Here is a 26,402-nt window from a genome sequence, read left to right as displayed (position 1 = left end):
CTATATCCTGAAATATATTCGGGGGGGTATCATTTACTATTATCATCATTATTGTTGTTATTGTTGTTGTCATGACTATCAAACTTAACAACCTACTCTTTCTTAACTTACAGTACGTTCTGTACATTGCAATGGAAGCAGTGATTTCACTGAGGTATTTATAAATTCTCATCACTAGTGGATAAAATGTTTTTTGGGATCCCCATCCAATTGTGTGATTTTCTTTTTCAAAGGAAAACATGCAGCAAATTAGGCAATGGTGGTGCCTAGTTCTCCTGCAGAACTTTCTCATGCTGTGAGTCTTAAACATTATAAAAACATTTCCTTTGCATCCTTAAAATCACTTGTTTAACTGTAGCCAGAACGACCTGAATATATTATCATATTGAATGTATGTCATTCATTCACTAAGGTCTGAATAAGAGAGGTCGAAAGATCGTAAAAGGCGGCGAAAACAAAACACACTACAGGTAGGTGTCATAAGATGAGTGGTATAGTCTTAAACCAATGTTTAAAGACTTAACCCCCCCCTCCAATATATTTCAGGATGATGTAGAAGATGCCCCAGTCTGTCCCTTTTTTTTCCTGGAGAGAAGTGGCCTCTTTGCTGCCCTTCTTGACACCAGGCCATCCTCCAAAAGTCTTCGCCTCACTGTGCATGCAGATGCACTCACACCTGCCTGCTGCCATTCCTGAGCAAGCTCTGTACTGGTGGTGCCCCGATTCCGCAGCTGAATCAACTTTAGGAGACGGTCCTGGCGCTTGCTGGACTTTCTTGGGCGCCCTGAAGCATTCACAACAATTGAACCGCTCTCCTTGAAGTTCTTGATGATCCGATAAATGGCTGATTTAGGTGCAATCTTACTGGCAAAAATATCCTTGCCTGTGAAGCCCTTTTTGTGCAAAGCAATGATAACGGCACGTGTTTCCGTCCAGGTAACCATGGTTGACAGAGGAAGAACAATGATTCCAAGCACCACCCTCCTTTTAAAGCTTCCAGTCTGTTATTTGAACTCAATCAGCATAACAGAGTGATCTCCAGCCTTGTCCTCATCAACACTCACACCTGTGTTAACGAGAGAAACACTGATATAATGTCAGCTGGTCCTTTTATGGCAGGGCTGAAATGCAGTGGAAATTGTTTTTTGGGATTCAGTTCATTTGAATGGCAAAGAGGGACTTTGCAATTCATCTGATCACTCTTCATAACATTCTGGAGTATATGCAAATTGCCATCATTCAAACTGAGGCAGCAGACTGTGAAAATTTATATTTGTGTCATTCTCAACTTTTGGCCACGACTGTATATATATATGAGCTCAATGAAACAATATAATTACAACGTATAATAATAGCCCTATCAACAAACAAGAGGAATAGTCACATGCAAACAAGCATACATACAAACTATTTACATTGCCAGGAATCCTAAACAAACAAATCATATTCATTAATACAACAAGTTTAATTGCCTTTTTGTTTTTCATTTTAGTTAAAGTAGTACCATATTGTTTAAATTCATTTATAAAGTGAAAAAAGTTAGGTTTTGAATTCGACCATTTGTATTTGTGAATATGAAATTTACCTAGTATTATTAGCAGTTTAATTAAATATACTACCTCTTTATTTATGTCAGAATTTCTGAAATAAATAATTATATCAAAACCATTAAATAGTACAACCAGTCCTATTTTTTTGTAAAAAAATTCTGTATGTCAATCCAAAAAAATCTACTATAAATACAGGCAAAAAAAAATGCATAGTGGTCTCCTCCATTCCACAGAATCACATGTATAGTCAATATTCAGCTTGAATCTTTCCAAAACATGTTTCACAGTATACATTCTATGTAACATTTTAAATGAAACTTCCTTTACCTTGTTATTGATACAATATTTGTTAGCAATTTTCCATGCTTCCCCCATTGTATATCACCATAGATATTTGACCAAAATAATCTTGCTGAGGGAATTGTAGTATCACAAACAATATTCCTAATTTGTTTATTACTACATTTATCTTTGATGTTAATATTGCCAATTAATATATTTTCATGTAAATCTATGTTACTTACATCAACCACAGAGGAATTTAAAAGAGATTACAATCCCCCCCTTGGAATCGCATCAAAAACAATTACATATTCTTTCGGGGTGATTGGAATTTTAAAATGATCAAGAAATTCCCAATATGAGAGTAGATATCCATCCTCATTCAGTAACTGACCAACCAAAATAATTGTATTCTCAAACCAGTTATGAAAAAAATATACTTATTTTTAAATTGTATATCTTTGTTGTTCCAAATAAAGAATCTGTGAGGGGAAATTGTGTTTATACGCTAACATCCAAGCTAAATTTGCCCTCTTGTGGAATTTAGCCAATTTTACTGGGATTTTATCAACATCAAAATTACATCGAAGCAAAAATTCTAAACCACCAACAGAGTCAAATAAATACTTAGGGAAGACATTCCAAATACTGTTCTGCTTCTTAATATCCAATTTTAAAAGTATTATTTAGAATATTGAAATCTAAAACCTCAAGACCTCCATGTTCTTGGGTATTAGTGAGAATATCTTTCCGTAGATAGTGAGGCTTGTTCCTCCAAATCAAATTATAAAGAATCTTATCTAAGTCCTTTACAATGTTAGGGGATAATTCAAGTGATAACGAGGCATAAACCGATCTGGATAACCCTTCAGCTTTGGACATTAAAACCAGACCGTGTAACGAAATATCTCTTAGCAACCAGAGGTTAAATTTCTTCTTTGTTTTCTCAATAATGGGGTCAAAGTTTAATTCACTCCTTTGTTTTTCATCCTTGCATATAACAATTCCAAGAGAAGTAAACTTAATCTTTAATTGGGATACCATATACTTCCTGTAAAACACAATCCTTGAGTGGAAATAAGACTGACTTATTGATATCAATTTTCAAACCTGAAACAAAGGAAAAGTCTTCAATACAGGAAACTGCTATAGAAACCTCATTCCTGTCTTTCAAAAATATGGCGGTATCATCACCCAGTTGACAGTTTAAATTCATTGCAGTCAGGGGTACTTGGAGACGACAGTTAACCCGATGTCGTTTTTCTGCGTCTGAGTTTAGCTAGCCAACGTCGCCATGTCATCGCCTACAAACGTTATCGGGGATTTCTATTGGAGAAGCAATTTCTGCTTATCTTTGTTAATATTCTCTGACGATAGTCACTCACTCGTTTTGCCTGGACGCGGAGGGCGGATGTAAACTACTACACAGAGCTATGAAAACTGCGGGCGTAAAAATGAGCTAATTAGTTATGCGGGCGTAAAAATGTGCTAATTAGTCACGTTGTTTTTGATGGATTTTCGTTGAACTTGCTTTCTTCCTAGCCTTTTTTTGCGAGTAAATGTAGCCTGCTAGCTAACGTTAGTCAATAAGCTTATTTTTAATGTTTCCAGGTGACGAGCGACAAGACCCAGGTGAAGTGTATTGTTGTGAATTAACCGTCGTTCTGGATCATTCAATACTTATTTTTTATAAAATGTTTTGCAATGCAGCTAACTGCCATGTCTAACGTTATTGTTGTTAGCTAGCTCGCTAACGTCATGCCCGCTATGGCTTCAGCAGCTGGCGCATCTGGTTCCAAGGTGTAATGAATGACACAGTCGCGGGGGATAACGCGTTGCTTGGAGCTCGCTAGTTTACCAGCGGAAACATATTTGAACTAACTAAGTTTTCACTGTACGCGACCCTTGTGATGCACAGATACGATGGCAGACAGCGCTGGAGCTAAGAATGATAATTCCATAATGGAAAGTCCACCCGTTAGCCCCTTGTCCGGGAGGGAAAAGCCTCCAGAGTCCCCTGGCTCTCGCTCAAGGTACCAGGTCAGCGCACCCGGACACAGTTTTAGGAAAGTGACTCTCACCAAGCCAACGTTCTGCCACAACTGCAGTGATTTCATATGGGGTCTTAACGGATTCGTTTGTGAAGGTAGGTTGGTTTACATGAGAACGTGACGGTTGTTTTTGTATCTTAACTTGGCCAGACTATTTGAGTTGAAACCGCTCAACTGAAAAGTCAAATGTATTTGACATTGGGGAATTCACTTTGAATTGTTGAATGGATGCACAAACGTAATCATTATGAGCTTAAATAAAAACTTTTATGTTCTCAACTTTTCTAGATATTGTCATCGTGTACAGTATGTTCATAGAGCAGTACTCAGGGTGATGGCATGCTTGTGTGTGTGTGCGATAGGAGAAGCTGTGTGTGTGTGTGTGTGTGAGAGAGAGAGAGAGAGAGAGAGAGAGAGAAAAGGTGCCTTGGTTCTGTGTCCAATGAGTTTGTTTGTATGTGGAAAATCACTGGCTTTTAGGGCTATGCCAATATCATGCACAGACTGACATTGTGATTCTATCAATTAATGTGAATTTAGTAAATTCCCTCTTCCTACATGATTTATCCATCATGGTTGACATCAAAAAATATTGCTCCCTTGAAAGAGATTGAAAACGTGAATAGAACATGTAGTATGCGAAGCTACCCCTCGCCTAGCACTAAAGCATATAGGAGCAGCACTGCACAACACAACAGAAGATGATGGATAACACACAGTGTTAACCATGCAGAGTGGAGAGGGGAGATGCAAAGCCTCTGTTGCGCAATCAGCTGCAGATATACTTTAACTGGTCGGCATGGCAACAGGGACCTGGATGCTGGAGAGCAGTGGCAGAGCATCTGTAAAAGCATATCATCCTAGACACAGCATAAAACATGTATAATGCTACAATGGTGCTATATTTTAGACTAATGTGCCTACTTAAATGCAGTAACGGCCTATTTGTTAATGTGTCAAATTCTAGCAAAACTATGCTGGACTAGTACCTGAAGCGTATACTGCATGTCGCCTCCATGAAATTGGATGCTTCTCATTAACTCTTGTTGTTAGACAGGTTGCCTTATTAGAGGGCAATGGATGCACAAGGACTAAAGCCTCCCTAGCCAGCTTGAGGTCGACTGCTCCTTTGTGACAAACCTCTGCTCTATGTAATGCACTATGACTGAGTTTGAAGATACGTATATCTATTAGGCTACTGTGAATGCTTAGCAAATACCATAATGCATTATTGGGTGAAGGCATTACTAATGCATTTATAATGCATTAGCCTATAGAAAGGCAATGTTTCCCTTTAGAATTGATTTCAGCAGGGGTGGTAAAAGGACATTCTATTCCAAAATATATAAACATTTAATTATGTTATCTTCCTTTGAAACTCATCTGAAAATTGAGGACAATTTAATTTGATATCTTGATCTCAATGACATCACCAGCCAATCATATATTAACAAAAACATTTTTTAGCTAGCATAAAGTTACTGTATCTTAGCTAGCGGTGCACGGCTGCTAAAATAATATAAGGGAACACTGAAAGGTGGTTCATAGACGATGTTACAACTAAATCTAATTACAAGAATATGAATGGGATTTTGGATAGCCTAGTTACTGATGCTCCTGATGCGCCTCGACTGACTGACTCTGTTATTTGGTGTCTCCTCCCACCGCTAGTGTGTAACTTTATGTGCCATGAAAAGTGCCTGAAGATGGTGAGGACTGTGTGTTCATGCATGGCCCCAACACAGGTGCGGGTGAGTGACACTTACAACAAGGTTACACTGCTCTGTTACTGCCTGTGATCTGATGGATGGCTGCATGCTCCTGTTGAGTGCATGCTCCTGTTGAGTGCATGCTCCTGTTGAGTGCATGCTCCCGTTGAGTGCATGCTGGCACGGCAATCCTCTGTCATTGTCTTTTTGGTCATATTCCTTTTTTTTTTGTCCATTTGTGAACTCCAGGTCCCTGTCGCCCATTGCTTTGGTCCAGCAGGGCAGAAAAAGAGATTCTGCTGTGTGTGTCGAAAGCATCTGGAGGGAAACACTGCCGTTCGTTGTGAAGGTTGGTTTTTAAGAGCTTTCACAACATACAATGTACAACTTATGGCCAAGGTTTTGCAGGTTCACTTTTGTAGAAGTGTACAGGTCATGATGTAACACATGAGTGAAATGTAGCAAGCTAAACCTCAGCATATGTGTAGATAGGCTACATGACAAAGTAAATGCACAAGTTTACACACATAAAGTACATTCTATGTACATTCAAATTGTATTTCAACTTCCTTGGGGGAAGTCTGATTGGGAGCCAGTCCATCAGTGGTAGTAGTGACTTTTACAGAAGTAACGTAACCACTGGTTCTGCTTTCAGTTTGTGAGCTGCATGCCCACTATGACTGTGTTACGTTCAGTTGTGGCGACTGCCGTCTCTGTCATCAGGATGGGAGTCAGGACTTTGTAAGTATCACAAGCCTTCTGTCTAAAAGGTGCATTCTGTTCACAATGTTAATTTAATTCCCCCCAGTGTCATGTTAAGATACTATAAACTCATTAGGCAAAGAAGCAAAACAAAAGACAAGTGCACTTTTGAGTTAAAATGAAAGTCCAATGCAGCCACTCTTATCTCAATATGAAATCATTTCTGAGTAACAATTAAATACCCTACTGTGATTGTTTTCAATTACAATGGTCGAAAAGAAGCAAAGAGACATTTCTGAAGCAATATTTTTGCTAGGACTGTCTAGGAGTGGGCTGAGTGGGGAGGGGAAAGCTGAAAACTAGCTGACAGAGAGGTTTGGAACTCTCTTTCTTATTGGTCTAATAACTAATTTACTGCCTATTGATGTCACCAGGTAGGCCAAAACTCCATCCCACCAAAACAGGCTGAAATTTCAGGCAGTATTTCACAGTATCATTCCAACCTCCGTAGTGTGAAAAATATATATAAAACACAGGAAAATCACATTTATCACCTGCCACTGTCAAGGGAGGAATCCTCCATAGGAAAGTTCCATAGAGAGGCTTCGAGGGTCTGATTCTGAGAAATCACACTGGAATGACCTGAGAGAAATTACAGCTGTGCTGAGCAATACCAAATATGTTTGGCCCTTTTAGGTTGACATAAAAGCACATCCAACAGGATAATGAGTTTCTTCCTATGTTTTGACTGGTCTACTTTTTGTTTGTAATTGTAACATATCTGTCGGTTGTCTTTAAAAAAAAATATATATATTTATATTTTTTAATCCTCTTGGCCAAGGATACGTTCCCCCACCACTGGCGGGAGGGGAACATTCCTTCAGGTGCACGCTGTGAGATCTGCCGGCGCACCTGTAGCTCCTCAGACGTCCTGGCGGGGATGCGGTGTCAGTGGTGTGGTATTACGGTAAGACTCAAAACGAAAATAAAAGTACCGCCACAAAAAACTACTGTAGCTAATAATGCCAGACAGCATGTTGCATGTGCTTGTTTTAACAGTGTTTGTGTCATACTTTGCAGACACACGCTGCCTGTTATCTCATTGTGCCGCCAGAGTGCGGTCTGGGACGGCTACGCAACATGCTTCTTCACCCTGCTTGTGTGCGAATATGCTCGAGGAACTTTAGCAAGATGCACTGCTACCGCATCTCTGAGAGCTACCAGAATGAGCTGGGTAAGCTTGTGGTCCCCAACATTCATGGGGTGGCAGGGTAGCCTAGTGGTTAGAGTGTTGGACTAGTAACCGGAAGGTTACAAGTTCAAATCCCCGAGCTGACAAGGTACAAATCTGTCGTTCTGCCCCTGAACAGGCCGTCATTGAAAATAAGAATTTGTTCTTAACTGACTTGCCTAGTTAAATAAAGGTAAAATAAATCCATTACCCCTCCCTACCCCCTACCCAAAGTCACATCCTCTCAGCAACTGTTTCACTCACAGAAATGTACATGCAAAGGAATATTAAATTGGACAAAAAATATACACAATGGAAAGACTGAACAAAAATATAACCGCAACATTTAAACAGTTGGTTTCATGAGCTGTATATGCAACTGCACATGGGGACAAAGATCGCACTTTTTGGAGAAATGTCCTTTGGTCTGATGAAACAAATATAGAACTGTTTGGTCAGGCTTGCAAGCTAAAGAACAACATCTCAAGACATCAGTCAGGAAGTTAAAGCTTGGTCGCAAATGGGTCTTCCAAATGGACAATGACCCCAAGCAAAGTTGTGGCTAAATGTCTTAAGGACAACAAAGTCAAGATATAGGAGTGGCCATCACAAAGCCCTGACTTCAATCCCATAGAAAATTTGTGGGCAGAACTGAAAAAGCGTGTGCGAGCAAGGAGGCCTTACAAACCTGACTCAGTTACACCAGCTCTGTCCGGAGGAATGGGCCAAAATTCACCCAACTTATTGTGGGAAGCTTGCGGAAGGCTACCTTAAATGTTTGACCCAAGTTAAACAATTTTAAGGCAATGCTACCAAATACTAATTGAGTGTATGTAAACTTCTGACCCACTGGGAATGTGATGAAAGAAATAAAAGCTGAATTAAATCATTGTCTGTATTCCCAGTCATGTGAAATCCATAGATTAGGGCATAATGAACTTATTTAAATTGACTGATTTCCTTTTATGAACTATAACTCAGTAATATCTTTGAAATTGTTGAATTCTGCATTTATAATTTAGTTCAGTGTAAATCAAGAAAATAAGTTTCCATTATGGTAGTGTAAGACATAGGCCTAATTCATTCACTGCTAACTCCACACAGTCAAATTTGCACTCCCTTTGTAAGCATTCGTACTTGGGCACCTAGGCTGCCAGGAATGAGAGGTGCTTGGAGCAAGTGTCAACATGTTGTTGGTCACTTGTTCTATGTCAGACAAGATGAGTCACAAGCCATTTGTCAAACAAGATGAGCAATGGTGAAATTGTGCTTTAACCTGAAATGAAAGAGGCATCCATTCTTCAGTAGACTGTTTGCACACAGAAGTGAAACAATGTAAAGTATGTGGGAAAAACCTGTAGCAAATGTAACGTTAATTCTATTTCATCATTGTTTGCCTTCACGTACCTATAACTTGAACTTTGCTTCATCAGATAACTTGGAAGATGCTGACAGACCTACAAAGGAGAGCCAACTGGGAACCACACCAGATTCCGGTAGGTACAGGATGAGTTGTCACACTGTATTTAGCCAAGCATGTCACCATTGAAGTCACATGTAAACATATGATTTTTCCCATGTTTCAGCTAGAAAAAAGATTCCCTAACGTTTCTGGTTTAAAGTTATTTTAAAATGCTTTAGCTCTGCTATTTAGAGCATGACACTAAGCTAACAGTAGTCCTACCACTCCTGATGTTCTGCAGCATTTGCTAATGCTTAGTTATCAAATCCAAGTCTACCCTAATCTTAATCATACAGGTCCATAGAATTGACCACATTGGTCTAAATATTTTTGTTGTGTGCAAAACTGCAGGGAAGCAGGTTCTCAAGGTGTTTGATGGGGATGATGCAGTCAAGCGTAGCCACTTCCGTTTGGTCTCCATTCCTCGGATAACCAAGAATGTGGAAGTGGTGGTGAGATTCTCCCCATTCACTAAAAACAGATTTACACTAAGTGCTTCGTTGTTTTAAGAGTGCATTCATTTGTGTTACCACAACTCCTACTACTACTATTACTTTAATACTGATCTAATATTGTTGAACTACTACAGCAACAACGGGTACTAATAATATTTATACTATCATCACCAATACTACTATCACTAGTAACATCAATAATGATGATAATGACAATAGTTTTGAACAACCTAATCCAAGGCCAACCCTCCTGGAGAGCAGGCTTTGGCTCCAGCCCTGCTCTAACACACCTGATTCTTCTAATCAAGGGTCTGACATGCAGCTCAGTAGAATCAGATCAGTAGAATCAGGCCAGGTGTGTTTCTTAGAGCAGGGATAGAGTAAAAGCCTGCACATCCAATAGGTCTCTCCAGGAGGAGGGTCACCAGTCCCTGATCTAATCCTTGTCTGCAGGAGTCAGCGTTGAGGGCCTTTTACATCCCAGATGACCCCCTGGAATATGAGCTCCAAGACAACGGCCAGCAGGCTCTAGTCGATGACGACGTCCTCAACCATAACGGCACCCCCGATAAGGCCATCTTTAAGGAGAATGTGCCCGAGGCGTGGCTCCTAAGGGCCAAACCTCAGGAAACCGAGGTCCTCAGGATCTATGCCGGCTGGCTCAAGTGAGTAATGTATAGGGAAATTGCTCAGTTATGGCGCAAACTAGTGATGCATGGGTCAGCTGTTTGTTCACCCGCCTGTAGTTGCTATTAACCCATCCGCAACCGCCCAACCATATGTGATAAATGGAAAGTCTGAGGCCTGCACCTGACCCTAACCCGCTAATATAGAAAATGCGCTGTAGGTTACAGTCAACGACGGCGGAACGATTTGCCTGATTTAGATATGTTTCTACTTATAATTTCCAAAGTTTTGGTAAGCTATTTGTTAGTCAACTTGTCTATAATTAGATACATCAGCTTCTCTTCTGTCATTATATGTTGCCCTAGAAGACTAAATAAACCCTTGCTCACCAGAATGTCATAAATCAATAGAATGAATGCTTCAATCTTTACTGAACAAAAATATAAACGCAATATGCAAGAATTTCAAAGATTTTACTGAGTTACAGGTCATATGAGGAAATTAGTCAATTGAAATAAATAAATTAGGCCCTAATCTATAGATTTCACATGACTGGGAATACAGATATGCATCTGTTGGTCACAGATACCTTAAAAAAATGGGCCTCAGGATCTCGTCACGGTATTTTTGTGCATTCAAATTGCTGTTGATAAAATTAAATTGTGTTCGTTGTCCGTAGCTTATGCCTGCTCATACCATAACCCCACCGCCACCATGGGGCACTCTATTCACAACGTTGACATCAGTAAACCGCTCACCCGCACGACGCCATACACATGGTCTGCAGTTGTGAGGCCGATTGGATGTACTGCCAAATTCTCTAAAACAACATTGGAGGCGGCTTATGGTAGAGAAATGAACATTAAATTATTTGGCAACAGTTCTGGTGAACATTCCTGCAGTCAGCATGCCAATTGCATGCATTGTGTTGTGTAAAAAAAAAATCACATTTTAGAGTGGCCTTTTATTGTCCCCAGCACAAGGTGCACCTGTGTAATGATGTTGTTTAATCAGCTTCTTGATATGTCATATCTGTCAGGTGGATGTATTATCTTGGCAAAGGAGAAATGCTCGGGGCCTCCTGGGTGGAGCAGTGGTCTAGGGCACTGCATTGTCTAGGGCACTAGCTGTGCCACCAGAGACTCTGGGTTCGCGCCCAGGCTCTGTCGCAGCTGGCCGCGACCGGGAGGTCTGTGGGGCGATGCACAATTGGCCTAGCGTCGTCCGGGTTAGGGAGGGTTTGGCCGGTAGGGATATCCTTGTCTCATCGCGCACCAGCAACTCCTGTGGCGGGCCGGGCACAGTGCACGCTAACCAAGTCACCAGGTGCACGGTGTTTCCTCCGACACATTGGTGCGGCTGGCTTCCGGGTTGGATGCGCGCTGTGTTAAAGAAGCAGTGCGGCGGCTTGGTTGGGTTTTGTTTCGGAGGACGCATGGCTTTCGATCTTCGTCTCTCCCGAGCCCGTACGGGAGTTGTAGCGATGAGACAAGATAGTATAACTACTAACAATTGGATACCACGAAATTGGTATCTAAAGGGGGTAAAATTTAAGAAAAAAAGGAGAAATGCTCACTAACAGGGATGCAAACAAATATTTGACCGGTTGTAAGGAAATGGAAAGCTGTGAAAACGACCCAACATGTTTCTAAGATTTCAGTTCGGCTTGGATGCATACTTTACGTGGTTGAAATACTGTCAGCTTTTATGATTCTGGTAAAGATAGCACCACTACAGACTATATCTAACTGCGCATTCTCTCAAGATGCTGAAATAAATCATATTTCTCCACTCCTGTTCCCGAGTCAAAATTTTGCCTACATTTAGTGTATCATTTTACTGCAAGAAATGCTTAATTCTGCGGGAGTTCATATTAAGGCTATGTGAGAGGTTATAGACCTACAGTTTCAATGTAACCCATCTGAACAGTAGGCTCCAGTTCCCATGACCTGCCATAGGTCTATTTGAAGTCCCTGTCTTGTGGCTGTCGAATTTGTGTAGCGCCTCACAATCATCACATAACATAGCCTGCTATAATTCTATTTTCCCACTTCACGAAATCTTTCCCAAACGTTACTTTTCTGGCCCTCCCTTTTTAGTTTCAACTCTCCATGTTTCAGCTTTTCTCTTGTATTAAACTGTGACATTGTCCTTTTTGCTTCCGTGGATTAATTTTTTCTGCCCATTCCCAAAAGCATTCGGTGATTGGTGTGTAGGCTATTTGGTGCATGTGCATTTAGATCTTAAAGCTTAGGCTTAAGCACTTATACCAGATAGCCTAAAATAATAAAAGAAAAACCTTAATGTAGCCTATAGATGTAAATTGCACAAGAATTATAAATGTATGTATTTTTTAATATATTGTTTTCTCTTTATTCAACCCGCCTGCCAACCACCCGCCCTTCATCCACACAATATTTAATTAACCTAAACCTGTTCGCCCAGCTGATATAATCACATCACTAGCACAAATCTCAAATGCGCTAATGAGTTAATCTCAAAGGACTCATTAGGCGTCAGAAAATGCTTTGGTCAAAAGAGCATTGGGCCAGTAATGCAAAGGTCGCTGGTTCGAATCCCCGAGCCGACTAGGTGACAGTTGCCCTCAAACCATACCTTTTGATATCTTCCATTGCTACTGCCTGGGTCTGTTTACAGGGTTATTGTGGCGTACATATCCATCTCCAAGAACAGCACTGTGGATTCTGTCATTAAGGAGGTCCTCACTCAACTGGGAAAACAGGTACAGGTTTCCAGCAGGTCACCAACATAACACAGCCACTCTATCTTAAATACAACTTGGCATAAGTATTGTATGGGCGGCAGGTAGCCTAGCGGTTAAGAGCTTTGGGCCAGTATCTCGCTGGCTCGAATCCCTGAGCCGACTAGGTAAAAATCTCTTGATGTGCCCTTGAGCAAATCACTTAACCCTAATTGCTCCTGTAAAATGCTCTGGATTAAAGTGTCTGCTATATGCCTAATATGTAAATGTATTGTACCCGGAAGTTTCAATTAATGGCTGAACTATTGCTCTGACTATAATATGTATCTGTTAATGACAATACTAGTTCAATACTCTTGTTTGGTGATGCTCTTTTCTCCAGAATGAAGACCCATCAAGCTTCAATCTTGTGGAGGTTTACATGGGCAGTAAGCAAGGTAAGAAACAGGAATATGTCTGACCTATACATCAACACTGTCCTTTTCCATAAAATAAGAAGTCTCTTTGTTTATATGCCTTCATTTATTGATGGTGTGTGTTTTTTCTTTCTCCACATCCCAGTTCAGAGACAAGTGCTGACAGGCCACGAGCTGCTGCTGGACAAACTGCAGGAGATAAGGAAGGTACAGTATGAGGAACTTCAAGCTGACATTCAAGTTTATGGGTAATTCGGGGGGTGTTTGTGTAATTATAGCTGTGTCTTTTTGTTTCTGACAGATCTCCCTGAGGCAGATGAACCAGACCCGTTTCTACATCGTGGAGAGCAGGAACAGGATTGTGCAGGTCAACCTGCTTCTAGAGGGACTGCCTGTACAGCTGAGCAAGGAGGAATATGCAGACCTGCTACAGGAGCACTTAGCTATCAAGAGTGAGTCTACACACATCGGATCACGATTCTGCTCCTTTGCAAGAAATAAAATGGACAGAATCCCATAAGGTTCAGTGCTGTCCCCCTTTCACTTTACCACAGAGATCCTCCTGAACATTTTCCTTGAAATGGACTATAGTTGATTTTAAATGTTATTTAAAATTGTTAACTGACTAGATGTGAATCTGCTCTTCTCCATAGGTCACTTGGTCACCATCACACATGTTTACGGGAACCAAGGTGTGTACGTCGCCATGGAAACAGCCAGTGGAGCACCACCCTCCCTTCTCTACCCCCCCTCCATCTCGTCCCCCTCTCTAATCCTGCTGTCCCCTTCCTAAGTATCACACTCTCTTCTCCCCACAATCCCCTCCCTGTCCCCCTCCCTATGCCCTCATTCCACATCCATCCCCAGACGGCCTGTTCTGGGCTGTCTCTCTGCTTGACACTGCTCAAGTCGCTGCTCTTTTGCCGCAGGCCACTGCAGCAGGTTCCTGCCACATTCAGTGTTACATAAGTCCCTTTCTTACAGACTGTGAGTGCCCCACTGCTGCTGCCACTGCCCAAGAGCTAAATGGTCCATTTATATGAAGCCTGCTGTATGGCCCACAGCCATTTATCTTGTGACGTCTTTATTATAATAAGCGATTTCTATGCGGAGCAGTTTTAGTGCATTACATACAAAGTCGTAAATGTCATCATAACATTGAATGTGGGAGTTCATCGATTCTGAGGTTTGCCTGTCTATCTGTCTGCGTTGAAGGTGCAGTGGTGTTGCAGATATCGTGTTTCTCTGAGGCTGAGAGGATCTACATGTTAGCCAAAGACACGTCTGTCAGCAACCAGCAGCTCACCTCTCTTGTCCTACCAGAGATCATGGTAATGCTACATCAATGTGACGTAAACAAACCCAGATCCCAGTTGAATGTGTAATTTACGTGAACTGAGCCTTTTTAAAGAAGCTTGCTTTACTCTATTGACATTGCTGTTGTTGTAACTCCCCTGCAGCACAACAAGTTACCCAAAGGTGACTCGCCCCTACTGGTGTTTGTCAACCCTAAGAGCGGTGAGCTGAAGGGCAGAGAGCTTCTCTATGGTTTCCGGAAGCTTCTGAACCCCCACCAAGTGTTTGACATGACCAATGGGGGACCATTGTCTGGGTGAGACAAATGGTGGTTATCCTCATTCAGCAGTGTGATGTCACAGCTGTTGTGTTTGTAGAAGGGGGGGTCTGTGTTGTGCAATGTTTATTTTCCGCAAGATCTTTGAAATAGTTTTGTCTATCATGTATGTTTGTGAGCCATGGCACGAGCACAGAGTAATGTCAACCAGTGAATATATGATTGACTCTAATATATACAGCTGAAGTCGGAAGTTTACATACACCTTAGCCAAATACATTTAAACTCAGTTTTTCACAATTCCTGACATTTTAATCCTAGTAAAAATTCCCTGTCTTAGGTCAGTTAGGATCAGCACTTTATTCAGAATAATAGTAGCGTGATTTCAGCTTTTATTTATTTCATCACATTCCCAGTGGGTCAGAAGTTTACATGCACTCAATTAGTATTTGGTAGCATTGTCTTTAAATTGTTTAACTTGGGTCAAACGTTTCAGGTATCCTTCCACAAGCTTCCCACGATGAGTTGGGTGAATTTTGGCCCATTCCTCCTGACAGAGCTGGTGTAACTGAGTCAGGTTTCTAGGCCTCCTTGCTCACACACGCATTTTCAGTTCTGCCCACAAATTGTCTAAGATTGACGTCAGGGCTTTCTGATGGCCACTCCAATACCTTGACTTTGTTGTCCTTAAGCCATTTTTCCACAACTTTGGAAGTATGCTTGGGGTCGTTGTCCATTTGGAAGACCCATTTGCGACCAAGCTTTAACTTCCTGACTGATGTCTTGAGATGTTACTTCAATATATCCACATAATTGTCCCTCCTCATGATGCCATCTATTTTGTGAAGTGCACCAGTCCCTCCTGCAGCAAAGCACCCCCACAACATGATGATGCCACCTCCGTGCTTCACGGTGGGGAAGGTGTTCTTCGGCTTGCAAGCCTCCCCCTTTTTCCTCCAAACATAACGATGGTCATTATGACCAAACAGTTTGGACAAACAAACAAGCTGTTTAAAGGCACAGTCAACTTAGTGTATGTAAACTTCTGACCCGCTGGAATTGTGATACAGTGAAATAATCTGTCTGTAAACAATTGTTAGAAAAATTACTTGTCATGCAATAAGTAGATGTCCTAACCGACTTGCCAAAACTATAGTTTGTGGAGCGGTTGAAAAACGAATGACTCCAACCTAAGTGTATGTAAACTGCCGACTTCAACTGTGTGTGTGTGTGTGCCAAACATTAGGAACATCATCCTAATATTCAGTTGGCCCTCCCCACCTAATCTCTTAAGTTTTTGTTTTCTTATATCCTCCACAGACTCCACACGTTTAGGGCGGTGCCCCGCTTCCGGGTGCTGGTGTGTGGGGGAGATGGGACAGTGGGCTGGGTCCTGGGAGTCTTGGAGGCCATCAGACACAAGCTGGTCTGTCCCGAGCCCCCCGTCGGCATCGTCCCACTCGGCACAGGTGAGTAGGACCCCTGATGACATACCCTTCTCTTCTAATTGCTGTAGTGTGCATAGGTTAGCTTCAATCAGCTTCCATCAGTAGTTTTTTCACAATATTCCCACCCCCTAATGCCTCCCATCAGGTAACGACCTGGCGCGGATCCTGCGCTGGGGGGCGGGCTACAGCGGAGAGGACCCCCACCACATCCTGGTATCTGTGGACGAGGCGGAGGAGGTGCAGATAGACCGTTGGACTATTCTGCTGGATGCACAGGAGATCACAGACGACGGCAAGGAGAACGGCTTCCTGGAACCACCAAAGGTCCAATAAGAATAATGCAGATATGATTCATGTTTTTGCAATTGTAGTTTTTGTTTACTTTCACAATATAACAATGCACACAAAACAATAACTTGACAAACATGAATAGGTATAGAAATATATGATTTATGTTATAACTATTGCCATTGTTATAACTACATTGCCATTTTAATCGATGCATGGGTGTACTTTTGGCGTGGCCATTCAACTGGTGGTCTCCCTTGTTAAAGATAGTGCAGATGAACAACTATTTTGGGCTGGGCATCGATGCTGAAGTCAGTCTGGACTTCCACCATGCCCGTCAAGAGGAACCAGGGAAGTTCAACAGCAGGTAAGAGACCACCTCCGGTGAGAAGTTGCTTTAAAATATCCCCAAAAAGGAATTTCTCCAAAATGACTTATCTTTGGTGTCTGTGTAGGTTTCACAACAAAGGTGTGTACCTGAAGGCGGGTCTGCAGAAGCTGAGTCACACACGGAACCTTCACAAGGACCTCAAACTACAGGTGGACAAGCAAGACATAGAACTGCCCAGCATAGAAGGCCTCATCTTCCTAAACATCCCCAGGTAGGAAATACACACAAACGGCTAAACTATACACAAGGCTAACAATCAGACACTCATGACGCATGACATTCACTTTAAGATGCATGCTCCTGAACAAGAATGGCCTTGCACACTGGCTTATACACACTGGACCCTGACTCACTCACACCTTCAGTACATATTGATCTGAAGCACAGCACTTACAACTATGTGTGTGTGTGTAGCTGGGGCTCCGGGGCAGACCTGTGGGGATCAGAGGGTGACTCGCGCTACGGGAAACCTCGCATTGACGATGGCATGCTGGAGGTGGTGGGGGTGACTGGGGTAGTACACATGGTAAGTTAATCACTCACTACAAGTCTTTCCTTACTCTGTTGAGTATGTCCTGTTGCCACAAAGAAGATATCAGAGCTAAAAAATGATCCCAGTGATCCAAAATGTTTTATCCAGATCAAAATGTAAATAACTCTCATTGATACAGTGCATTTGGAAAGTATTCAGACCTCTTGACTTTTTTCACTTTTTGTTACTTTACAGCCTTATTCTAAAATTAATTAAATATTGTTTTTTTTTCTCATCAATCTACACCAAATACCCCATAATGACAAAGCGAAAACAGGTTAAAACATTTTTGTTGCAAATGTATTAAGTATTCAGACCCTTTGCTAATTGACTCGAAATTGACCTCAGGTGTATCCTGTTTCCGTTGATCGTCCAATCAGGTTTCTACAAATTGATTGGAGTCCACCTGTGGTAAATTCAATTGGTTGGACATGATTTGGAAAAGCACACACCTGTCTATATAAGGTCCCACAGTTGACAGTGCATGTCAGAACAAAAACCAAGCCGTGAGGTAGAAGGAATTGTCCTTAACGACTCCGAGACATGATTGTGTCGTGGCAAAGATCTGGGGAAGGGTACTAACACATTTCTGCAGCATTGAAGGTCCCCAAGAATACTGTGGCCTCCATCATTCTTAAATGGAGAAGTTTGGAACCACCAAGACTCTTCCTAGAGCTGGCCGCCCAGCCAAACTGAGCAATCGGGGGAGAAGGGCCTTATTCACGGAGGTGACCAAGAACCCGATGGTCACTCTGACAGAGCTCCAGAGATGGGAGAACCTTCCAGACGGACAACCATCTCTGCAGCACTCCACCAATCAGACCTTTATGGTAGACTGACCAGACAGAAGCGACTCCTCAGTAACAGCACATGACAGCCCGCTTGGAGTTTGCCAAAAGGCACCTAAAGGACTCTCGGACCATGAGAAACAAGATTCTCTGGTCTAATGAAACCAAGATGTAACTCTTTGGCCTGAATGCCAAGCATCACGTCTGGAGGAAATCTGCCACCATCCCTACGGTGAAGCATGGTGGTGGCAGCAAAATGCTGTGGGGTTGTTTTTCTGCACAGGGACTGGAAGACTAGTCAGGATCAAGGGGAAAGATGACTGGAGCAAAGTACAGAGAGATCCTTGATGAAAATCTGCTCAGGACCTCCGACTGGGGCGAAGGTTCACCTTCCAACAGGACAACAACCCTAAGCACACAGCCAAGACGACACAGGAGTGGCTCTGGGACAAATCTCTGAATATTCTTGAGTGGCCCAGCTAGAGTTCTGACTTGAACCCAATCTAACATCTCTCGAAAGACTTGAAAATAGCTGTGCAGCGACACTCCCCATCCAACCTGACAGAGCTTGAAAGGATCTGCAGAGACTAATGGGAGCAACTCCCCAAATACAGGTGTGCCAAGCTTGTAGTGTCATACCCAAGAAGACTCTTGTCTGTAATCGCTGCCAAAGGTGCTTCAACAAAGTACTGAGTAATGGGTCTGAATAGTTATGCCAATGTGATAGTTAAGTGTGGAATTTTTTATAAATTTGCAAACCTTTAAAAAAAACTTGTGTCATTACTGAGTATTGTGTGTAGAAAGATGAGGGGGAACAAATTATTTAATCCATTTTAGAATAAGGATGTAACGTAACAAAATATGGAAAAAGTCAAGGGGTCTGAATAGTTTCTGAATGCACTGTATGTTTATTAGGTACAGCCTGTTCACAAAAATGGATCGCTCCTACAGACAGTGAGTCACGTGGCCATGGCTTGTTATATAAAGCAGGCAGACGGGCATCGAGGCATTCAGTTTGATTTGAACATTAGAATGGGCTAAATGAGGTGCCAGGCACGCCGGATCCAGTATCTCAGAAACGTCCGCCCTCCTGGCCTTTTCACACACATTGTCTCGTGTTTACAGAGAAGGGTGCGACAAACAAAAAACATCCAGTCAGCGGCAGTCCTGCGTGCGAAATGAGGTCGAAGGAGAATGGAAAGAATCGTGCAAGCCAACGGAATGTGTGTTGTGTTGTCCAGGGCCAGGTGCAGAGCGGCATGCGCTCTGGGATCCGTCTCGCCCAGGGCAACTACGTGCGTATCACAGCGACCAAGCCCATCCCTGTGCAGGTGGATGGAGAGCCCTGGATCCAGGCCCCCGGACATATCATCATATCTGCAGCAGGCCCAAAGGTAACAGTTTTTTTGTTACTATAATGGGACAAATAGTTACAATTTCACTGTTGTATCCTTCACTATGGTTGCAAACCTCCCATACCTTTCTATAAAGTCAACAGCTATTAAGTAATCGTGTTCTTGTTCAGGTGCGGATGTTGAGGAAGTACAAACACAAGCAGAAGAAGCAGTCTGCCAGCCTAAAAGAGGGGCTATCTGAAAGCCCTTCGTCCAGCGATGGGGGACAATGAGGTGTCCCCCCAAAAAAGAGGGGCTATCTGAAAGCCCTTCGTCCAGCGATGGGGGACAATGAGGTGTCCCCCCAACATCTGCTCCTTGGTGTCTCCGTGAGAGCATGATGGTCTGTTGGCTGCTCTAAACAGCTGTGACCTGTGTGCCCAATAGGTTCTCAGGTGGTTTGTGTAGTTAGCACTTATAGCTCCTGGAGTGGTACATTGACAAAACATTTAGCAGTCACTCCCATTATCTTAATGTTTATCAATTTCACAGTTGTTGGGTTCGGTTTGCCCCTGTTAGGATCCTTCAGATTAGCTTCTTGTCTAATTCGTTGGTTTATATATATATTATACATGCAATCTCTATAGACAAACATTGGCAGTAGAAGGGCCTTCCTGAAGAGCTCAGTGACTTTCAACGTGGCATAGGATGCCCTCATAGGATGCCACCTTTCCATCAAGTCAGTTTGTCAAATTTATGCCCTGCTAGAGCTTCCCCGGTCAACTGTAAGTGCTGTTATAGTGAAGTGGAAACATCTAGGAGCAACGGCTCAGCCGCGAACTGGTAGGCCACAGAACGGGACCGCCGGGTGCTGAGGTGTGTAGCTCGTAAAAATCTTCTGTCCTCTGTAGCAACACTCCCTACCCAGATTCCGAACTGCCTCTGGAAGCAACGTCAGTACAAGACCTGTTCGTTGGGAGCTTCATGAAATGGGTTTCCATCGCCGAGCAGCCTCACACAAGCCTAAGATTACCATGCGCAACGCCAAGCGTTGGCTGGAGTGGAAACCCATTGGACTCTGGAGCACTTGAAACATGCTCTCTGGAGTGATGAATCATACTTCACTGTCCGACGGACTAATCTGGTTATGGCAGATGCCCTAATAATGATCTGGGGCTGTTTTTCATGGTTCAGGCTAGCCCCCCCATGCACAAAGCGAGGTCCATACAGAAATGGTTTGTCGAGACGTGTGGAAGAACTTGACTGGCCTGCGCAGAGCCCTGACCTTTGGGATGAATTGGAATGCTGACTGCGAGCCAGGCCTAATTGCCCAACATCATTGCCTGACCTCACTAATGCTCTTGTTGCTGAATTGAAGCATGTCCCCGCAGTAATGTTCCAACATCTAATGGAAAGCCTAACAGAAGAGTGGAGGCTGTTTATAGCAGCAAAGCGGGGACCAACTCCGTATTAATGCCCATGATTTTGGAATAAGATGTTTGACGAGCAGGTGTCCACATACTCTTGGTCATATAGTGTATTTATAAGATGTAATTACACTGCTACCATGTAAATACCAGACTGTAAAATAAAGTGTAAATGTTGCTTTTTCGAAGTTCAGACATCGAGCTGCTTCAGGGAGTCCTCTGAGTCAAATACTGGATTAAAATGTTAAATATTCCAGACACTTGTGCTTGGTTTTACAAAGTACTAATGTAAAAAAAATCAAACTTAGCGCAAATTTCTTACGAAATTAGATTAGAGGAAAAGAAAACTGTCTAAAACCACACAGTGGCCATTTAATAACAATTTTAGAAAGTTAATGTGAAACATTATTTCAAGTGGAGGCTTACGACAGTCTTGGAAATATGCACAGCCGCACACACAAACACACTCACATCTTAATATTCAGTCTGTAGCTAAGTACCTCATATTTTAGTACCTTAGCCTTTCTCTGTAGCAGTCGCCCTCACTGCAGAATGTGTTTACCAACACTTAATGCCTCACAAATGTATTCCAAACATAAGTATCATTGGGAGACGGGAAAGCTGAAAGCTGTCGAGGAAGCTGTAGGTAGGAAATTTGAATGGAATCATGACTTAAACGTTGCACTCCATACGTTGTCTTACAGTATCTCTGTTGCTGCTCATTTTTTATAGTTGATGGAATGAATGCAGGGAGGAGACCACTAGCCAATCCTAAACATGCATTATAAACTAGAGGCTTGTATTGGATTTCTCCAGCCATTTAGTTGGCCTAGAGATCATGTTTCATCCATAGTAGAAAGTACGGTACCTGTTCTCTTGTGAGCACTTCGTCCACATTCCTGATGATGTAGAATTTACAAGAAAATGCAATCATGAAAAGACTCCATAATATGAAAGAAGATCTCTTAAAAAAAAAAAAAAGTTTAACATCCCAGCACATGTGATGTAGCTCGAACAGTATTTGATCGATTGTGTTATTTTTTTAAAATTGAAGTCGTATGTAAGTTGACTCACTTTTGTGGCTTGGTGCTAGTGTGTAGCAAAACGTTTGAATCTTTCACCCCACTAGCAGCTTCCGGGCCCTTTTCAATCAAAGCTGATAAGCAGGTGTCAGGGTTGAGTCTGAGTCTGCAGTCCTTTTATGCAGTGTGAAAGCTTTTGAATTGACATGCAGTTGATGTTCTTGATTTTGACTACAGGAAATCAAATGTGCATTGACAGCTAGGCTTGAATGAATAGGGTCCTAGACTGTTGGGTCATCATGGCCATTTAGACACACTCACTGTGGTTCCTCATCGGCCGTGTTCCAATTCTCTCAATGGCTTCCTTTCCTTGTCTCCTCTCCTTCCTGACCACTAGTAAATGAAAGGATTAGATAGGTATTCACTATATACAGTACCATACTTTCACCATTCAAGTCAAGAGACTTATGACAAGTTAATGAACCCATATAAGACTGAGGGGACACAGCTTTTGTGTGAAATGCATGTACTGTCAACACCATGTGTACAGAAGTCACATGGGTAAACATTTAGTTTTTATATTGTCCGTGTTTATTCCATTTAGAGGCAGAAAGTGTTTATGCATGTACAGTATGTAGAGGTAAGTATTGTGTTTCAGATCAATATGTATCTTTGGTATCTGTCTTTGGTGTCAATGGTCAGCTCTGTTCTGCAGTGCCCATTGGAAAATACAGTATTTTAGAATAATTGCTGTGAGGCTGAAGTCACAACATAACTCCATCCCCAAAAGCAATCCACTCCAATGATGGAGATAGTCCAATATGTTTGCCCCTTTAACCCGTTTCATAAGACTGAAGAATGTCCACACCAAGGGATGAAATGAAAAGACATGGGAGAAGTGATGACTGATTGCTGGTAAATGCATCGGAACACAGTTTGATTAGGGTTTTCAATGTGTTTACCCACAAAAGTGTCATTATAGTTTTATTTTTTCAATTTTTCCTCAATGTTGCTGCGCTGAAAACTGCGTAACAGCGTTGATGTCAATGCCCAAGGTACTATTTTTCTGTGTCGAATGTCACTTATGTGCGTCTCGTAGTAAGTTTACAGCTTCTGCGTAAATTGTGCCTGTGCGATGAACCTTCAGGCCAAAGTGTCGTTCTGTGGTGTCATTAGGCCTAAACTCCACGTTGTGCCTCATTGAAGTGCTTCTAGAACCTTGGTGGTATTACCTGTGTCAAAATGTTTAACATGATATGTGGTCCACTCCTGCTGGTGCAGTGATTTGAATATCTTAATCTCTGCATTTCTAGACCATTTTGAGTTAATGTGATTTATGTTGTCAATTCTGTATTTTTATTTTGTTTTCCTGATAGAAGGTATTTTGTTTTTGACCAAGTCTTAATGGGAGTTAAATGTTAAAATGAATAAATATTTTTGCAGACAAAAGCTGTTTTTAGTTTTAACTATAGTTTTAACTGTAAATTGCACTAAATATATTGTTTAACATATGCTTTTAGGTGATTGTTTACTGTTTAATGTTGAAATAACTAAATAAAAAATGTTCAAAAACTAAAGATATATGAAACGATATCGTGTAACAACTGTGTCCATTTAAAATTAAAATGGGACTTATGTAATACCTACCTGAGTTATTGTAGTTGGGTGTCATGTCTGGGGCTGATAATACAAGGCAAAAACTGGTAGCACATTTTTACGGTACTGAAATCACAAGGTATTTTACATTTCATTAAGTAAAGCATCATTTGGTACAAAACATTTAATGGCCTAGTGCTGCCAAAATTCAGTTTTTTGTGTTTCCTGATAGTTGACAAATACCTTTTATAACTAAACCAAGATAGACCAATGCCTCTCGTTTCCAATGTGAACAAAAGAGTCATAGTGGGCAGAACAAGCTAGGAGGTGGGCAATGCCAAGCACGAGCTAGCGAGATCCTATTGGCGCGTTCTAGCAGACATTTGCACATTTTCCGTTAGGGAACGCCTCCTATGTGAAGTGCGCGTGTGCAATAACTCAATTCGCCTTTGCAGTCCTTCTAAACAACGATATATATGTTTTTATATTAATTGTTTTACTTTTGTAAAGGGTGAAGTCCACCAAACTTAGTCCACTCTGTTCATAACCGATGTTAGTTTTGCGAACAGAACTGCATTAAGATTAAATGTTAAATTGATGAGAAAATTTGCAGAATGTTTTTACATCTTCTCCCACTGCCGGCCAATGGGCTTCTTCTCACTACCATATAGTTAGTGGAAACACTAAGCGGGTGCTTCGTATCCGGTAAAATATCCATCTCATTGTTCGATATGTGGCTCGGCCATGGGAGAGGGTCGTTCTTGTACCCTCTCATTGGCTAGAATGGTCGCACCTGATCTCACCTCAGTCATTTAGTAGATGTATTTTCATTGTTAGAGCGGCCACTCGGTTATCTTGTCAATATAATTGATCATCTTTGCCTGGGTTTTTGTTGCCTTATAGGAGGCCTAGTTGTGAGGAAACATATCCCAGCTTTGGCCACCTGGGGGCAGGTGCTGCAAAGACCTTCACAAGCCTACGTCACTGGGAATTTCCAGTGGGGAAGTGAAGTTTCTGAACAACTGTACAAGTCGATGTTGCTAGCTAGCACTGTCATATTTCATCCTCGTTAACTGAAGCAAAATTATTAACATATAAGTGTTGTATAATATGAACGTTTGACGATAGGATACTGTTAGATTCGGTCAAATCAGTTCACCTAAGCATGGCGCAATAATGTGCAAAACTCGACTCATCTAATGTGGATGTAGGAATCGCATGTGACCTAGGTAAGCTTTGGCTACAATATTTAAATGTAATGATATGAGTAATTGTAAAAAGTAACCAATTTAAGTTTATTGTTAGAACTTTTCTAGTTAGCCAAGTCCACTTCCTCATTGTCAAATTAGCTAGCTATTTGCATGCTAGCCACTAAAAAATGAAGTTGAGTAGTTAGCTATCGAACGTTAGTTAGACCAGAGCAAACGGACGGTTGGCTTTGTCTTTGTTTTGGTGTCTTGAAAAATTGACTTAAGAGAGCGTGCTGTTTTAGCTAATTTATATTGACACTTGTGTTTTAGTTAGCTAGCTGGTTAGCTTGTTAGATAAGTGGTTTATACACAGCATGCCAGTAGCAAATCCAAATGTCACGAGAGGTGTCTAATCAGGGCACATTTGAGATTGGATGAGATGCAGAAAATCACTAAAATCTTTAATTCCGGTAAAACATTTTGCTATGTAATAAAGCATATGTACACTAAACTACAATTATATTTTACAAGTCATGACTTTTCTCAAGGTATTTGTCTTCTCTCAGACGCCATGGCAGAAGAGGAGGCTTACCTCCCTCACCCACAGGTAGGCTAGGTGTTTCATGTCCATGCTATGTCTATACTGGATCTCTGTATTTGTTATATATTGTAGGCTATATCCTTTGTCACAAAGTTTGAAGCAGAAATCTATAGATTTAAAAAAAAAAACTCTTCAGAACAATATAATTATAAAAGTAGAGGTTAACCTTGGTGAAAGATGTACAGTGCCTTCAGACTTTTTTCCACATTTTGTTGTTACAAAGTGGGATTCAAATTGATTTCATTTTTTTTTTGTCAACTATCCTCACAAAATACTCTGTGTCAAAGTGCAATACATTTTTATTTTTATTAATGGAAAATAATAAAATACACCCATCTAGCCTTGGGTTGGTCCCCCTTTGCCTCCAGAACAGTCTTAATTCCCTGGTGCATGGATTCTACAACATGTGGTATTTAAACTTTGCTCAATTGGTATCAAGAGAACAAACGTGTGCCAGGAAAACATTACACCACCATCACGTATCTTTGACACCATGCAGGATGGGGCCACCCACAAACAGGCAAACAACGGTGCAGTACAACAGTGGTGTGCAGAACAGCATTTCAGAAGGCACAACTCGTCAGTCCTTGTCACGGATGGGCTATTGCAGCAGACAACCACACCGGGTTGCACTCCTGTCAGCTAAAAACAAGAAGAAGCTGCTACTTACGCCAAATCCTGATATCGCCATCAGCATGACGTAACAGGAACCGGGATTTGTCGGGTCAGGCCATTTTCCACTCCTCAATTGTCCAATGTTGGTGGTTGCATGCCAAATGGAGCCGCTTTTTCTTGAACGGGGTGGTGTACATAATAAACGGGAAACTGAGTGTATCTTGATTATATACAGCCCTATTCTCAAATTGATTAAATTGTTTCCCCCCCCCCCTCATCAATCGACACAATACCCCATAATGACAAAGCAAAAACAGCTTTCTAGAAATGTGTGCAAATGTATACAAATAAACTATCACATTTACATAAGTATTCAGACCCTTTACTCAG

General features: G+C 41.7%; 2 protein-coding genes across 3 annotated transcripts in view; both read left to right on the top strand.

Annotated features, from left to right (window-relative positions):
• The first annotated feature begins 3,208 nt into the window (after window positions 1-3,208).
• LOC139366213 (diacylglycerol kinase theta-like) lies at window positions 3,209-21,969 on the top strand. Its single transcript, XM_071103442.1, has 24 exons — window positions 3,209-3,978; window positions 5,555-5,634; window positions 5,842-5,941; window positions 6,248-6,333; window positions 7,136-7,261; window positions 7,375-7,528; window positions 8,959-9,021; window positions 9,339-9,439; window positions 9,896-10,107; window positions 12,728-12,812; window positions 13,174-13,228; window positions 13,353-13,414; window positions 13,509-13,659; window positions 13,861-13,899; window positions 14,423-14,538; window positions 14,668-14,819; window positions 16,101-16,249; window positions 16,374-16,552; window positions 16,783-16,883; window positions 16,972-17,118; window positions 17,322-17,433; window positions 19,469-19,621; window positions 19,753-19,855; window positions 19,918-21,969. The coding sequence occupies exons 1-23, from the start codon at window positions 3,756-3,758 to the stop codon at window positions 19,852-19,854; spliced, it is 2,748 nt and encodes a 915-aa protein (XP_070959543.1). The 5' UTR covers window positions 3,209-3,755; the 3' UTR covers window position 19,855; window positions 19,918-21,969.
• Window positions 21,970-24,578: 2,609 nt separating this feature from the next.
• LOC139366212 (nuclear factor NF-kappa-B p105 subunit-like) overlaps window positions 24,579-26,402 on the top strand; it is a 39,028-nt gene continuing 37,204 nt past the window's right edge. The window contains exons 1-2 of one of the 2 annotated variants that reach the window (XM_071103441.1): window positions 24,579-24,835; window positions 25,363-25,403. In XM_071103441.1, the coding sequence (XP_070959542.1) occupies window positions 25,368-25,403 (36 nt within the window). In that variant the 5' untranslated portion in view covers window positions 24,579-24,835; window positions 25,363-25,367. Of the gene's footprint in view, window positions 24,836-25,344; window positions 25,404-26,402 lie in introns of both variants that reach the window. The other variant, XM_071103440.1, reaches the window with a different exon arrangement.

Source organism: Oncorhynchus clarkii, chromosome 14, assembly GCF_045791955.1.
Source record: "Oncorhynchus clarkii lewisi isolate Uvic-CL-2024 chromosome 14, UVic_Ocla_1.0, whole genome shotgun sequence".
In the NCBI taxonomy this organism is placed as follows: domain Eukaryota; kingdom Metazoa; phylum Chordata; class Actinopteri; order Salmoniformes; family Salmonidae; genus Oncorhynchus; species Oncorhynchus clarkii.
This window is presented reverse-complemented; position numbering and strand designations above follow the sequence as displayed.

Bases quoted from the DNA above. Each gene is read 5' to 3' on its own strand.
- LOC139366213 (XM_071103442.1), top strand. From the start codon at position 3,756: ATGGCAGACAGCGCTGGAGCTAAGAATGATAATTCCATAATGGAAAGT. The intron at 3,979-5,554 runs GTAGGTTGGTTT...TCCCACCGCTAG, and splicing joins TAACGGATTCGTTTGTGAAG to TGTGTAACTTTATGTGCCAT. The intron at 9,022-9,338 runs GTAGGTACAGGA...GCAAAACTGCAG, and splicing joins GGGAACCACACCAGATTCCG to GGAAGCAGGTTCTCAAGGTG.